At 35.5% G+C, this 16,530-nt stretch overlaps 2 protein-coding genes across 4 annotated transcripts in view; one reads left to right on the top strand and one right to left on the bottom strand.

Moving 5' to 3' along the window:
• The window catches only part of LOC107747866 (interleukin-9 receptor-like), a 7,622-nt gene extending 3,354 nt beyond the window's left edge, over positions 1–4,268 (bottom strand). Inside the window, exons 1-6 of the mRNA XM_016562483.1 lie at positions 4,230–4,268; positions 3,413–3,494; positions 2,941–3,061; positions 2,657–2,832; positions 2,141–2,280; positions 530–698 (exon numbers count right to left, since the gene is read on the bottom strand). Coding sequence (XP_016417969.1) covers positions 530–698; positions 2,141–2,280; positions 2,657–2,832; positions 2,941–3,061; positions 3,413–3,482 — 676 coding nt within the window. The 5' untranslated portion in view covers positions 3,483–3,494; positions 4,230–4,268. The remainder of the gene's footprint in view (positions 1–529; positions 699–2,140; positions 2,281–2,656; positions 2,833–2,940; positions 3,062–3,412; positions 3,495–4,229) is intronic.
• A 6,083-nt stretch (positions 4,269–10,351) lies between these two features.
• Positions 10,352–16,530, top strand: part of LOC107747870 (conserved oligomeric Golgi complex subunit 7-like) — an 11,931-nt gene continuing 5,752 nt past the window's right edge. For all 3 annotated transcript variants that reach the window (XM_016562487.1, XM_016562489.1, XM_016562490.1), the window contains exons 1-9: positions 10,352–10,770; positions 10,852–11,076; positions 11,637–11,785; positions 12,930–13,046; positions 13,134–13,302; positions 13,900–13,982; positions 14,511–14,633; positions 14,719–14,917; positions 16,121–16,248. In XM_016562487.1, the coding sequence (XP_016417973.1) occupies positions 10,911–11,076; positions 11,637–11,785; positions 12,930–13,046; positions 13,134–13,302; positions 13,900–13,982; positions 14,511–14,633; positions 14,719–14,917; positions 16,121–16,248 (1,134 nt within the window). In that variant the 5' untranslated portion in view covers positions 10,352–10,770; positions 10,852–10,910. The remainder of the gene's footprint in view (positions 10,771–10,851; positions 11,077–11,636; positions 11,786–12,929; positions 13,047–13,133; positions 13,303–13,899; positions 13,983–14,510; positions 14,634–14,718; positions 14,918–16,120; positions 16,249–16,530) is intronic.

Raw genomic sequence — 16,530 nt, forward strand, 5'->3', positions numbered from 1 at the left:
CAAAGAAAACAAAAATAACAATTTATTCAACAATTCTTCTCCCCGAGTTACCGTCTTTCGCCATTTTGGAGAGTACCCCAGAATGTAATCAGCATTGTTTACGTTCAGCATGCGCGCGCTTTATCCTGAACGTAAACAAAGCTGATTACGTTCTGGAGTACTCGGTAACTCGGGGAGAAGAAACGTTGAATAAATTATGTTATTATTGTTTTCTTTGCGCACAAAAAGTATTCTCGTAGCTTCGTAAATTTACGGTTGAACCCCTGATGTCACATGGACTATTTTACCGATGTCCTTGCTACGTTTCTGTGCGTTGATCGTGGTAGTACCCTTGCTGTCTATGGGAGTGTCAGAAAGCTCTCAGATTCCATCAAAAATATCTTAATTTGTGTTCCGAAGATGAACGAAGGTCTTACGGGTTTGGAACGACATGAGGGTGAGTAATTAATGACAGAAGTTTCATTTTTGGGTGAACTATCCCTTTAACAGTTTCTTTGCAGTTGTTTGAGTGTTCTGTGAACTGACTCACTGTGAATGTCCCCTGATCTCCAGTGTAACGCAGGGGCCCACAGACTCCACATGCCGTTGTAATCCACTTGATCTGGCCGCGATCTCACGCGTACTGTGTAATTTGTGTGAGGCTCAAATCTAGACTCATCCACATACATCTTCTGGTCAACAGCTTCTACCTCATACAGCTGAAACACAAACATCTGTCACTTAAAAGCAGTTTCAAAGAGGAACCTCAGAAATGAGTGACAAATGAGGTCAACAGGTGCAAAACATGTGTAGCTTGACCATGAAACTGGGTGCTACTCGTACTACGTATTGCGTACTACTCCCATGGTGTAAAACAAACACTTGTGAGAAAGAGGTGTTAATCGAAATTAATAGAAAGTCTCATCATTGTTAAAGCCATGTAATGTGAAATGATGTTCACATACTGTTTCACTTCTGTAATGTGACACAAAGTAACTGTTTTAAATATGTCTATTAATTTTTAATAAGTAATTTCAGAAGAGGAACAAACTTGTGTGGTTGTGTCTATACACGTAGACATGTAGCAAAATTAGATCAGAAAAACAAATCAGCGTGAGAAAAAGAATTTGATGACTATAAATACTACTCTTTTAATAACAAGCATTTGTGAATTGTGCACATGACCAGGAACATTTTAATAAAGTGGTTTCACGTTGATTTCAAAGAAACAGTTCAGCCAAAAACGAAAGAAAGAACAACAACAACAACAACAAAAGTTGTAAGAATTACAAATATACTTTAAAATATAATTTATTTCTGTGATGCAGTGCTGAATTTTCAGCATCATTACTCCAGTCTTCAGTGTCACATGATCCTTCAGAAATCATTCTAATATGCTGATTTATTATCAGTGTTGAAACTGTTGTGCTGCTTAATATTTTTTGGAACCTGTGATACTTTATTTGATTCTTTGATTAATAAAACGTTGAAAAGAACAGAATTAATGCAAAATAGAAATCTTTTCTAACAATATAAGTCTTTACTACCAATTTTTATCCATTTAACACATCCTTGCTGAATAAAAGTATTAATTTCTTAAAAAAAAAAAAAAAAAAAAGAAAAAATTTACTGACTCCAAGCTTTTGAATAGTAGTGTATATTGTAACACAACATTTCTATTTTGAATAAACACTGTTCTTTTTAACTTTTTATTTGTCAAAGAATCCTAAAAAAAGTATTACAGGTCCCAAAAAATATTAAGCAGCACAGCTGTTTCCAACATTAATTATAAATCAGCATATTAGAGTGATTTCTGAAGGATCATGTGACACTGAAGACTGGAGTAATGATGCTGAAAATTTAGCTTTGCATCACAGGAATAAATTATATTTTAAAGTATATTAAAATAGAAAACTCTTATTTTAAATTGCAATAATATTTCACAAAATTAAATTTTTTCTGTATTTTTGATCAAATAGATGCAGCCTTGATAAGCATAAGAAACTTCTTTAAAAAATATTAAAAATCTTACTGATCCCAAGCTTTTGAATGGCAGTATATATATATAACATGTGCTGGTGAATCATGTACAATAGCACCAGAAACACTGAAATAGTTTGACCAAAATTTCAACATCAATACTTTTAAAGCGAGCGCACACCTTGTGTTGACTGTAAATGCTGAGCTGGTACTGTAAGTGGGATACGAGGAGTCTGTCTGCGTCATATCCGCTCTGCCACTGGAAAAGAGCCCTGTCTTTCTCCCAGAGCAGCGACAGGTTCGACGGAGGGACTGGACGAACTACAACACACACACACACACACACACACACATTTACTTAGCTATCTAAATGGGGACATTCCATAGGCGTAATGGTTTTTATACTGTACAAACTGTATATTCTATTGCCCTACACCTAAACCTACCCCTTACAGGAAACTTTCTGCATTTTTACAATTTTAAAAAACTTTTTAAAGTTTGTTTACTTTATTTTTATACCAGTTTTACAAATGAGGACGTCCCCAAAGGGAGGTTTTTGGAGATTTTGTCAGGTTTAGCTCACTTTTGGGTACAAATTTGTCCCCAAAATATGGTTAAGTAGGTACACAAACAAACATCAGTGAGCAGAACTGTGGTCTCATGTGCCTCTGAAATGCATGTAGCTACTTGCTCTTACTGTGTTTACTAGGCATGAAGTCAGCATCTAGTACGACGGAGAAGTTGTTGCCATGGTAACCGGAATAGAGGGAGATCCTGTAGCTGTCCACATCGGTGAAAGTCACATGCGGTGATAAATCCAACTCGCACAGTAACAACTGTTCTCCCATCTTCAGTGTGCAGTCATGGTTTTCGCTACACAAAAACAGAGTTATTTACCACAAGCAAGCATGCACGCGACTGCTTGGTAGTATGTTCATGATTTGACTGACGTGTGATTGTGATTCAGTGCAGTATTCTCACTCATAAGTGCTGAAATGCAGCCAGTAGGACGATTCATTGCCCAGAGACTCAGCCGAGATGTTCAGAGAGCAGGTGATATTGGATAAATAATTACTGAGACACTCCAGACTATACTGATCACCTGAACACATTTTTATAGGTGAACTGTATATTTATGTTTTTTTTATTAACATGGAACAAGATTATTCTATTTAAATCAATATAATAAACAAGTTAGATAAAAGGTAATCTAAAAGTAATCTAAAAGTAGTCTGATAATATTACCTGAAATGTGTAATGTAATGGATTATGTTAGTCATGTAATTTGGAATCAGTAACGGATTACAATTTGTAAGTAATCTACCCAGCTCTGTATATACATACATATATACTGTATATATATATATATATATATACACACACACACACACACACACACACACATATATATATATATATATAATTCAATAAAATAGTGAGTAGAAAATCTTACCCCAAGTTATACAATTCACCAGAATATAAGAGAAACAAACCAATGTGAGGATAAAAGAAGAGCAATGCATGTTCTCTTTACCCTGTAACAAATAAACAAATATATATCAATAAAAAGTGACAGATCTTATGTGTGTGTACACACACATTTCACAATTAAAAGAACCAAAGACTTAAACTACTTCAGTCTGTGTGCATTGAATTTATTTAATACACAAGTTTCACAATTTGAGTTGAATTACTGAAATAAATGAACTTTTCCACGACATTCTAATTTATTGAGATGCACCTGTACTTTACACCTCTGACACACACACAAACAGAATATAAATTGTGATGTTGATTTGAGATTTTCTGAAGCTTGCACAGTGACTATAATTTCAATAAAAAGTCACGTTTATTCTTGCAGCTTCCACACAACATTACTTCACTGTGAATTTTAAATTATAATTAATTTAACAAAGCATTGAACAGAACATATCTGAGGCCATTATTAGACACTGAGATGACTGTCAGATTCTGATTGTCAATTCACCAAATCATTTCTGTTTACAAAGAGTCTGTGAACATAAAACTAAATTTGCATGCTACTAAACTCTCACCTTCTACTGAGAATGGGATTTCTTTTACTTTAGTGCTATGAACTTAATTAGTATGGAAAGTACATGAGATATTACAAAAGAAACCACAGAAAAAAAAATGAAACCAAATTGCTTAAGGAAAACTACAAATAAAACTTAAGCAAACACACTTGGCAGAAATAAAAGCATGTTACGTGCTAATCAAATATAAGAAAATTGATTGAAAGCTTATATTACCTGTAGCTAGTCGCAGACTGTTGTTGTTTCTGGTTTCACACGCACATGAAAGAACGCTTCAGTTACGCATCTCTCTCTCTCTCTCTCTCTCTCTATCAGTCATCATATCTTTTATCAGATTGCATCTCTGTCATCATCTCCAATCTTTTCACACTTTGGCATTCAGATCAGCAAATTCTCTGACACGTTTCAGGCGTTTACCAACCGACATCACACTTCTGCTGGATGCTTTAACTGCTTTGAAAGCCTAAACAACTCCATATTGAATTATGTTAACATGTTTTAGCAGATTCCTTCATTTTTAAATTTAATTATGAACATCTGTCAAGTGTGTAACGGATCATACGGATGCATGCGCATAGTCTAATATTATGTCTAACTTTATCCACAAACACTCGCGTAAATTGCACGATATATACTAGCCTAAACTGGCTGATTTATTATTTTTTATTATGAAATGTAACTATTATTTTGTATAAAAAGTTGGATATTTAAGTATATCCAACTTTATCCACATACTGCATATATGCGACATCTCAACTAGCAAATCTCACCTGCTTCATTGTTTACATATTTATATCGTCGCAAAATGCAACTATCTTCCAAGTCTTTAAAGAAAGTTGGATATAGACGCATATCTAATAATACAATATACTTGTATAGGTTGATATATGTCAACTAGCATATCAAAACATAGCAAATCTCAACGGCTTCATTGTTTATATCGTTGCAAAATGTGCTAAATGCGAATAAGACATGAAGATAGACCTATAAAGATATAAACATTAAAACCTGCTTTGAAACAACATACACTGTCAAAAGCACTGGCTAATGCAAAAACTATATACAGAGTTGTGCAGCGAGCTTTTAAAATAATTGTTGTGAATCTATAGTTCCGTTTTAAACACAAGTACAAGTGTATGGTTTATATTATTATCATTGATGTGATAGTTAAAGTTGAGGTTAAATGTGAAACTACACACTTCTTAAACCCATGCCTACCTTGATGAGAATCAGACTGAGGCCTATATTTATTCATGCGGCTTTGGGGGAGCTTTAGTGATGGCTAGTTTTGTTTGTATGTTTTATGCCTTCTAACCCCACATTCTTGCAGAAGGTCATGCAAAATGAGCTTTTATTAAGAGCTGTTTTCTCCATACTGAGTCAAGTGCCTTTCCGATTAACAGCAGTTTTGCAATGATGATATCTGATCAGTCTTTCTGAGGCCCTGAGGTGTTCAATCTGATTGGTTGTCCTAAATAACATCTATGGATGACAACACCTAATGCTGCCTTATGATAAGTGCTACCCAGACGTCCTACTTTCAAGCGTGCCCTACAAAGTAACAGATGTCTTCACAAATGAGTCTCGCAAAGTAAGTAAACACATGGCAAATGGATGGTGCCAGTATTCAGTAAGCGTCGTGCCAGTGTGCCAGCACTTTAGTGAACTTAATATCACTTGATATGATGTGCTTGGGTTTGTGGTTTTTATCTGAGAATCAGATACTGAGACATGAAAATAACAGATGGTTTACATGGGATCTGCAGTGTTCATGCACAATTGAACAAGCTGTAAATATTGAATGAATATTGAAATTGAATTGATTTTCTATTTGTGATTGAATATTTGCAATTTGTAAATGAATTGCAATATTCCAACACATTATCAAGACAAATTTTTATTTGTCAAACGTATCTTAAAGGGATAGAATGATAAAAATGATAATCGTTATTAATTACAAACCCTTGTGTTGTTTTAAACCTGCATGAGTTTCTGTGGAACCTAAACGAAGATATTTTATAGAATGTTGCTAACCAAACCATTTCGGTACCCATTGAGTTCCATTGTATTTTATGTTCATCCAATATGTAGATGAGTTTGTTTCTTCATCAGAACAGGTTTAAAGAAATTTAGCATTTAGCATCACTTTCTCAGCAATAGATCCTGTGCAGTGAATGGGTGCCATCAGAATGAGAGTCCAAACAGGTAATAAAAATATCACACAAGTAAAAAAGTCCATCCCCTGTTATCCTCTCACATCAAAATCTATATCCACATATTTGTTTAGGACCAATTTGGACTGATTTGTCTTGTAAACATTGTTTGATCTGTGCAAATTTCTCTTTTGATTCAGATTAGATAATTTTTTCACTAAATTTCTTATTGTTTACTTTGTTATCATTATTCCAATCTGAATTGTCACACAAAACACCAATAAAGTAAATTTTTCACTGGAGAAAGCAAAATTATCGATAGATATTATTCTTATAAACACGCAGCATTTCACTTCACAGGATGTTAACTGATGTACTGGAGTCGTGTGGATTATTGTGAAGTTTTTATCAGCTGTTTGGACTCTCATTCTGACGGCACCCATTCACTGCAGAGGATCCATTGGTGAGCAAGTGATGTAATGCTAAATTTGTTGCCAAATCTGTTCTAATGAAGAAACAAAATCATCTACATCTTGGACAGTGAGTAAATTTTCATAATTAGGTGAACTATTCCTTTAAGAACATGAATGCATAATACAATATTTTCCTTTATATACTTTAGCCCCGTTTCCACCGCAGGAACTTTCCCCAGGAACTAGGGACTTTGGGCCGGTAATCAGTGGGTGCTTCTCAAACGGAAGGCTGCATCCTACGAAGGCTGCATATCTCGGCTGCCACGTCATCAAACGTTGCTGAAGGCCATCTCAATCGGAAGGATCCTTGGAAGGCAGCCTTCGTTTCGCCTCCTTCATTCAGCTGAATTTGAAGGATGCATGGGATGTATCCTCCGCGACCTTCAATCACCCACAATCCTTTGTACCATTCCATTTCATGAAAGTAAACTGATGAAAAACGAGTCAGTACTGAGCTTGTCTGAATTTATTATGCAATGTAAGACAAAAAATAATGTTTTCGGACATGAAAGGATAGATGTTATCTTTTGTTTTGGTGTAAATTACTTACTAAACGCTAAACTGCCAATAATTTAAGCCATGGGGAGACTAGACGACTGTGATTCATTGTATTGCAGTAATAGAAAACAAAATAATATAAAGATTTGTAATGCAAAGTATTTTTCTAAAACTAAGTTGATTAGCATGCTCAGGTGTGTTTGATTAGGGTTAGAGCTAAACTCTGCAGGAAAGTGGATCTCGTGGGCCAGATTCGAGGATCCCTGTACTAGGCTGTCTCATTCTAGCGTTTAATGCCAAGGAGGACTCTAGCCTACAAGCCTCTGAAGGACTGAGCTAGGAAGGATGCAGCCTCGGTAGGATGCAGCCTTCCGTTTGAGAAGCACCCATCGTGTTTCCACCGCAGGAACCAGGATCTAAATAAAGTTCCGGTAAAAATGTGCCCCTCAGAAAGTCCCTGCTCGCGAGGATGTACTTTTTCAAAGGTCCGGAACTTTCGGGGGCGTGACTTGGGCGCTGAACATGTTGACTGGTTGAGTTCACGCAGCATTGTATTTCAACAACCATATATTCGCATAATTTTCAAAATATTACTGTTATTGTGGCATGAAGTGTAGTTTTAAAAGTATTTCAGGCGAGAATGTAGTTGTTTAAAACTAAAATCTGTGGTTTATTTATAAAGTCAGCGCTTATGAAAATGTGCTTCGCTGATTTCGGAGATGTGAGCTCCAGGCGATCAGCGGGCGCTCAGTGCTCATGTTTCAACTCGGCTAGTCCTTCTGACAATTGCTGCTGGCTCTGATGTCTCTGTAGTGGTTAACATAAGATGTAATATGTTTTTGGTAAATCTAACAGATAATCTTTGGTCTTTATTCTATTAATCTATTAATATGTTAAATTGAAAATGAAAAGGCAATACTGTTTGATATAATATTTCGTTTCATTGTAATATATGTACGTTCTCTGAACTACATTTCTGCGGCTATTAATATGTTTAAATGAAAACGAAAAGAGGCAGTGGTGTTTGATATCATATTTCGTCTTATTGTACATACAGTGAGGAAAATTGCAGTAACCAAGGCGAGCTGACTGACGTTATCAAGTACGCTGCAGTTTGCAGAATTACCGGACTTGCGTCGCCCCGTCCGCAGGCAGTAGCCCCTCACTGCAGAACAAAGATCCAGGGGGCATGGTTGGATCCACATCTAGGGGGTGGAGATGGGTGGGTTTAGGGGTCAGGGGGTGAGACGGGTAGGTTTAGGGGTGGAGATGGGTGGGTTTATGGGTCAGGGGGTGGAGACGGGTAGGTTTAGGGGTGGAGATGGGTGGGTTTAGGGGTCAGGGGGTGGAGACGGGTAGGTTTAGTGGTGGAGATGGTTGGGTTTAGGGATCAGGCGGTGGAGACGGGTAGGTTTAGGTGGGAGTTTAGACCGCGATAGAAACACAAATAGCAACAGGTCTGGGGGAAAAAAAAGTTCCTGGGACAAATTGTTCAAGGTAAATTCGGTGGAAAAGCGGCTTATGTATGTAATTGTGGCTTAAAATTACCTAATCTGATGTTATCAACACTTCAACAGAAAATGGTTGAGTCTTTTGATATGTTTATGAACATCTATGGGTTATCTGATGAGGTTTTGGGAGTGTTGCGCTACAGGAACTTGGGGGAAGATAAGGACAGGAAGTATCAAAACATACCGAAATGAATAAAAACAAGCTGAGAGACTATATTTTATTTCACCTAGTGCATACTTTGTTCATTTTGAAAATATGGACCACAACAGGGCCCAAAATCACACTACTAAGTAACTGACCTTCTAAATTTAAATGGAAAGCAAAGCAAAATAAAAGGATTACATGCTTAACACAAAAATATGAAAATTGTAACTAAATAAAAGCATGAAAATAAAACAACGGGATCAACAAAAGGTTAAAAAATTGATTAGGCTTACAAAATGACACTAGGATTAGTAACGTTTCTTCAACATGTCTGTCTTTTTTCAGAAACAAGCATAGAGAATATGATTTATAAGTGAACACATAAAGAAAATGCTTTAAAAAGCACATTCATAATCTTTAATGCCATTTTAAGAGATGATCTTGCAGGATTTAACCAGGGTTGCCAACTCTCACACATTTGGCTGCCAGGCTCTGTCTCGCGCTCTCACTCTGCACATGTAAATCTGACGCCAAAGTGACAACCCTGCTTGTGATATGAAACAAAGTCTCAGCTTTCCAATTTTGTAAGCTTTAATACTAAATTCAAACAATAAATACCGTTTTGGTGCACTTAATGTGGCGTAAATCGTAAAATGTAGCGCTTCAGTTAAAGCCAGAGCCATTGAAAAACAGAGTAGCGACAAGCTTTGATCTCGTGGTCACGTGGTTCACGGAGCTCTCCAAACAAACCAGAGTTGACAATATATTTGAATGAGTTTAAGTAGGATAGACGACAGCTTCACTCAGGGGCGTCATGCACTCATTATTTTTGAGTACACAGCAGCCACAATAGCACTATAACTGATATAGGCTTATGTTTTATTTATTTATTTGTATTCGAAAAATTCCCAAACATGTTAATTATATCATGAAATTTATTCTCATTTATTCTCGATTCTCAAATATGTGTAAGTAAATGCATTTTGCACCTTTATAGATAATGGTAGTTGATCTATAATGGGCAATGGGCAAAGTAGCTTAATAGTGTAATCTATTAACTATGCATAAAATGGAGAAAAGGCAAGGGTTTTAAATTCCAATGCAAAGAGGCAAATTAGAGTCATTTTGTGGTCGGAAAAAAATCATTTTCATTTGTAATGCCATTGTTTACCCACTAGGTACCTGTATGGCTCTTTACTAACATGTATCTAGAATATTGCAGGTCATACCTGCTTACCTATTTTTAAAAATTTCATTTGAATAAATATTTAGACATGATTAAACACTAGATTTCTATATGCGAAATTTAAAAAGTGAATAACTTACATCCTTTATTTTAATGATACTCGTTTAAGTACACACAACGAATGCAAGCAAATACTGAATTTAACCCAAGTAAAAAAAAAAAAAAAAAAAAAATCAACAATTTTTTAATCCCCTTATATGTACAGTACATACATATGAATTGATAATGAGAAGTTCAATTGTATTTTATTTTATTTTTTTCCATTTTATTTGTCACCCACCCGAACTACATGAGATGCAACACAGCCACGTCACTCAAACGAAAGCTATTTTAATAACTTCAGCGTAATGCATGTGTTTATGTACATTAACAACAATAATAGTTGTCTACATTAGTAACTGACGTCTATACACGATTGTTCCAGTTTACTAGGTTCTTTAAAAAGGGTTTTATCTAGTAAACGTTTCGAAAGCGGAATGTTTCTTCGCCGTATTTTTCCACCGCCGGTACATATTAGGACGAGCGCGACCAGGAAGCAGAGTGCAAACACTGAAAACATTACGCTCAGGAATTGTTTATCAATTTTATTCTATTAAAGTAACGCTGGAGGAAGCGATCGCACTGCTTGAGCTGTATCTCGTGGTCATGATTATATCTTTCTCATGGGCTGTTTATTTTATGTTCGTGTCTAAGGCTGGTGTGGGCAAGAATTATGGAATAGATTGGTGAAGGTCTGCTGGAGAGATTTCATTTGAGTAAAGCAAAATATGCACCGCTAAACACTTTTAACGTGTCGCTTTTATTCTCTGCAGATGGGTTTGACTCTTTGAGATGGTGAAGCTGGCTCTGTAGGCTTACTAAAGGCGTGAAAATGGACTTCTCCAAGTTCCTGGCAGATGATTTTGATGTGAAGGGCTGGGTGAATGGAGCTTTTAAAGTGGTTCAGAAAGATGTACCTGGTAAAACAGACGCTCACGCCTCTACTCTAGTCATGAAGCTGCAGCTGTTCATTCAAGAGGTCAATAACTCTATAGAAGGTGAGAAGCAGTCTTTCAAATGTCTGAATGTCATTGCATTCTCAGAAATTCTGTAATAAACGTTTGTCTCTTTTTCTCACCAAGGCTGCATTTATTTGATCCAAAATACAGTAAAAAGAGTAATATTGTGAAATATTATTAACATTTAAAATAACTGCTTTCTATGTGAATATATTTTTAATCGTAATTTATTCCTGTGATCAAAGCTGAATTTTCAGCATCATTACTCCAGTCTTCAGTGTAACATGATCCTTCAGAAATCATTCTAATATGCTGATTTGCTGCTCAAGAATATTTTTTATTATTATCAGTGTTAAACAGCTGTGCTGCTTCATATTTTTGTGGAAACTGTGATACTTTACAGAATTCTTTGATGAATAGAAAGTTTAAAAGAACAACATTCATTTGAAATGGAAATTTCTGTAACATTAGTCTTTACTGTCATTTTATGATCAATTTAACGCATCACTGCTGAATAAAAGTATTGATCTCTTAACTTTTGAATGGTAGTTTATATCTGTTTGGTCTGTCTCTGATTGTCTTTCTGTGTGTGTGTGCAGAGAGCAGCAGTCAGGCCCTGCAGAATATGCCGCGTGTATTGAGAGATATCGAAGCTCTGAAACAGGAGGCGTCTTTCCTGAAGGATCAGATGATTCTGGTTAAAGAGGACATCAAGAAATTCGAACAGGACACAGTGCAGTCTATGCAGGTAAGAATAAATACACACACACATCACTTTTTGATCTGTGCAGCTGTTCTATAATATCTCACTTCATTATTTTTTTTATTATTAGCTTAAAGGGATAGTTCACCCAAAAATGAAAATGTGATGTTTATCTGCTTACCCCCAGGGCATCCAAGATGTAGGTGACTTTGTTTCTTCAGTAGAACACAAACGGAGATTTTTAACTCCAGCCGTTGCAGTCTATCAGTCGTATAATGCATGGCAATGGTAACAAAATCTATGAGAGTAAAAAAAACATGCACAGACAAATCCAAATTAAACCCTGCGGCTCGTGACGACACATTGATGTCCTAAGACACGAAACGATCGGTTTGTGCCAGAAACCGAACAGTATTTATATCATTTTTTACCTTTAATACATCACTATGTCCAACTGCCTTGAGCGCGCGCACGGCATCCGATGCTTGAGGTGTGTACGCGCTCTGGCGTAGTTTACGTTAATGGGTGAACTGATCTCTCGCGCGTATACGTCACTCATTGTTTACACAGTGCACAAACATTGTAGAAGTATTATTTCAGAATATTTTGCAAACAAGTCCAACTTTAACCATGTAATGTCTGAAATACTCTTTTTAAATTGAACAATTTATTGAATCTTTAGACAAAATATTCTAAAAAAAAATTGCATGTGAAAAAAAACTACTACTTCCATAAAATGCATAGAAATATCAGTTGCCTCTCTATCACTCCCAATGATGTCTTAATAAGATAATATTTCAATGCTTAGTTTTATGATAAAAGGTCTGTAGTTTCAAAACTAATAATGCAATCCAATACAATGATGATTGAGAGATGAACAGATAAATGTTCCTCAAAAGCCTGATGGATCATATTTGATTCTCAAATTTCAACATGGCATTTCTAAAAAATAATGTATGGATAATCAAGTTGCTCCAGTCCAGTAAGTGTTCATCTTGAAATATTACTAGCAATATGACAGTTATTATTGTTCACTTTATAAAAACCATTGAAGATTTCACAGCAAAAAGATCGTAATAGTTATATAGATTTAATAGTTCAGCCCCTGCTGATTTTTGCTTTATGCAAATGTTAACTTTTTATGGCGTACTGTAGACCGTTGTTTGTTTTTTATATTGATGTGTGGCAGGTGTTGGTGGAGATTGATCAGGTGAAGTCTCGTATGCAGTTAGCAGCAGAAGCGCTACAGGAAGCTGATAAATGGAGCACTCTCAGCGCCGACATCGAGGAGACTTTTAAGACACAGGTGATGTATGACACGTCTGTCTTCTCTTCACGCACTTCACACGAGTGCGGATGTCAGTCTGAAATGTTCATATGTGTTTGTCTGCAGGACGTGGCTGTGATCAGTGGTAAACTGACCGCCATGCAGGGTAGTTTGGCGATGCTGGTGGACACACCAGACTACAGTGAGAAGTGTGTTCAGCTGGAGGCTCTGAAGAACCGTCTGGAAGCTCTGACCAGCACACAGATCGTCTCCACGTTCAACTCGCTGGCTACAGGTGCTGTTATACATCAGGTTTATGTGTAAAAGAGATACATTTTAAATGGCATCGCATTTATCAAAGAATTGGAGTCAGTAAGATTTTAGTTTTGAAAGAAATTCATATTTTTCTTCAGCAAAGATGCATTAAATTGATCAAAAGTGACAGTAAAAACATGTATAATGTTATTAAAGATTCCTGTTTTTCATAACTGCTGTTTGAACTTTCTATTCATCAAAGAATCCTGGAAAAAGCATCACAGTTTCCACAAAAATATGAAGCAGCACAACTATTAATAATAATGTTTCTTGAGCAGCAAATCAGCATGTTAGAAGGATTTCTAAAGGATCATGTGACAGGAATAATGATGCTGAAAATTCAGCTTTGATCACAGGAATAAATTAAATTTTAAAATAAATTCACTTAGAAAACAGTTGTTTCAAATTGCAATAATATTTCACAATATTACAGTTTTTACTTTATTTTTGATCAAATAAATAATGCAACATTGGTGAGCATAAGAGACTTCTTTCAAAAATAAAAAAAAATCTTCTTACAGAATGACATGCTTTCACATATCAAAATGCTAATATTTATTTGTATAATCTGTTTCAGAACAAGCAAAGCTTTTTGTACGAGTTTTTACCGAAATGGACAGAATGCCGCAGTTACTGGCTTACTACTATAAATGCCACAAGGTACAACATTTTAATTTGAGACTTTAAAAAAAAAATATATATATTGCTTTAGAGTTATCATGAAATTACCTATATTTAAACGGCTTTGAAATAGATTTTTATACCTGTACTGCACAGGTTTTAAGGTAAAATTACAACATTTTTATGTTTGGAGATGTTTTTATGTTTTATGTATTGCTGTTTTTAAAAAAGTATCACCTGAATGCATTTTCGTCTTGTATTAATCTTAAATGTTTTAATATGTTTTTGGTTGCACTCTATTTTATGGTACATGTACTTACAGTGTGCTTAAGAAAGTACCTAAGAAAGTACTTGCAATATAAGGTTAGGTTTAGGTTCAGGGTTAGTACCCAGTTATAATATGCAATTACAATGTAAGTACATAGTAGTATGAACAGGACTGTAAAATAAAGTGCTATCAAGTTTTTTTCCAACTTTTTTAGTCCCTTTGTTCCCACCATAAAATAGCTTAGCTGCTGATGTGGCATTATAAAAATATTCCAAATAAATAAACTTGTGTGTGTTTAGGCACAACTGTTGAGTGTGTGGGAAAGCATCTGTCAGTCAGACGCGCCTCTGAAGCAGCAGCTCTCTGAGTTTTACGACACACTTCTGTCTACGTGGCACACACAGCTCCAGTGGAGCAGTCAGGTACACACACTCTCATCCGCACCGCAGTACAGCGTTCATGCTCTTACTGTCACACACACTAAGACGTGTGTGCATGTGTGTGCAGGTCTTTAAAAACCCCTGTGAAGTGCTCACCGTGCTGATGATCCAGACGTTGGGGGCGATGGTGCCGACTATCCCAGACTGCATTGCTGTGGCACTGAAGCGTTACTCTGGCGATTGTCGTGTGGATGTGCTGTTGGAGCTCCATCAGACGGCGGCGAACTTCAGTCGCAGCCTGGAGGCAGCAATGCAGCCGCAGCTCGGTGCGTGTTCGCCAAAAAACCCGTCAGGCATATTTAGAGCAAGAATCATTAGATGACATTAAAAGACTCTATTTAAGTATCTCAGTGCCGCCCCCAAAACTAATTAATAGTCATTTTAAATCTCTACCAGTCTTTGCCACTCTCCTTCAAACTGCAAGGTTTTTACAGATTTTTCAGCAAAAAGTTTTAATCATGTAAAATTTTATAACATTTATTATCCCTTATTCTGTTTTGTATATTTTATATATCTTAGTAAGTACAGGTCAGAGTAAGTTTGTAGTTTCATTTTTACATAAATATATCTGTTACGCTAAAAGACGATGGAAAATTATTTCTCTCAATTTGACATTTTCACAAAAGTTATTTGAAACGTTAGACACTTTATTTGCATTTATTATGCTTTATATGTATTTAAAATCACTTTTGTTAATTCGATACTAAAATGGGACATCTTGTCTATGACCCATTTTATATATAGATATAGATATATACATATATATGATATGGATTCAGACATTATTTATAATGCACATTCCTGCTATTCTCAGTAGTTTACTGTAATGTTTTTTCTCCTCATTACTGTAATTCAAAAAAATATACTAAACATTTGTTATATGACTGAAGTTGTAGAGAATAATTGCAAGAGTACATATTTACAGTAATGAGTTATTTTTTCACATTTATTTTATTAAAAATATATTTTCAGTAAAAATATGCATAATTTTCTTATATATTTATTAAAAAAGATAATTTATAATAAAAAATAAATACACATTAAAAAAAAAATATGAGTATATATATATACAGTGGGTACGGAAAGTATTCAGACCCCCTTAAATTTTTCACTCTTTGTTATATTGCAGCCATTTGCTAAAATCATTTAAGTTAATTTTTTTTCCTCATTAATGTACACACAGCACCCCATATTGACAGAAAAACACAGAATTGTTGACATTTTTGCAAATTTATTAAAAAAGAAAAACTGAAAAATGCTCAGTATTTAGTAGAAGCACCCATTTGATCTAATACAGCCATGAGTCTTTTTGGGAAATATATATAATATTATTATTTTTTTAAGGGCCAACAATAAATACTATTAAATAATATTACAAACATGAAAATCATCAGTCTTTGTATATGCTTTTTGTGAATGAGTGAGATTTTATTTTTTCTAATTTTCTTGTCTTCATGTGTATGTTTCAGGTGAGTGTAACCTCTTGAAGGTGGCAGAGCTGGTATCATGTGTTTATTCGCCTTATAAGACTTATCAGATGCAGTACGGAGAACTGGAGGAGACAAACTTACTGATCCAGCTCAGTGCTGTTCCTCTGGTGAGTAAACAGAAGCTTTCATTTTTGATCTTGCATTGAACCTTTGGCTTCCGATTATTTTTTACTTGCATTGTGATTTTATTATCTGAACTAAATGAGATGAGGCATTAGGGGTTGAACGACTTCTGATTTTTTAAAGTCGACTTTTATGTGATGAAAGTCGAGTCGAAGTCGACTAGTCGCTGATGACGAAAATTAATGAACAAATAAGTCTGGAGCTGAGACTCAAACACCTTGTGCACAGCTATGGCATATGACACAGCGCTGCCCACATGGCTATTG

The sequence above is a fragment of the Sinocyclocheilus rhinocerous genome, unplaced genomic scaffold, assembly GCF_001515625.1.
Source record: "Sinocyclocheilus rhinocerous isolate Xijiao unplaced genomic scaffold, SAMN03320098_v1.1 scaffold799, whole genome shotgun sequence".
Lineage (NCBI taxonomy): Eukaryota > Metazoa > Chordata > Actinopteri > Cypriniformes > Cyprinidae > Sinocyclocheilus > Sinocyclocheilus rhinocerous.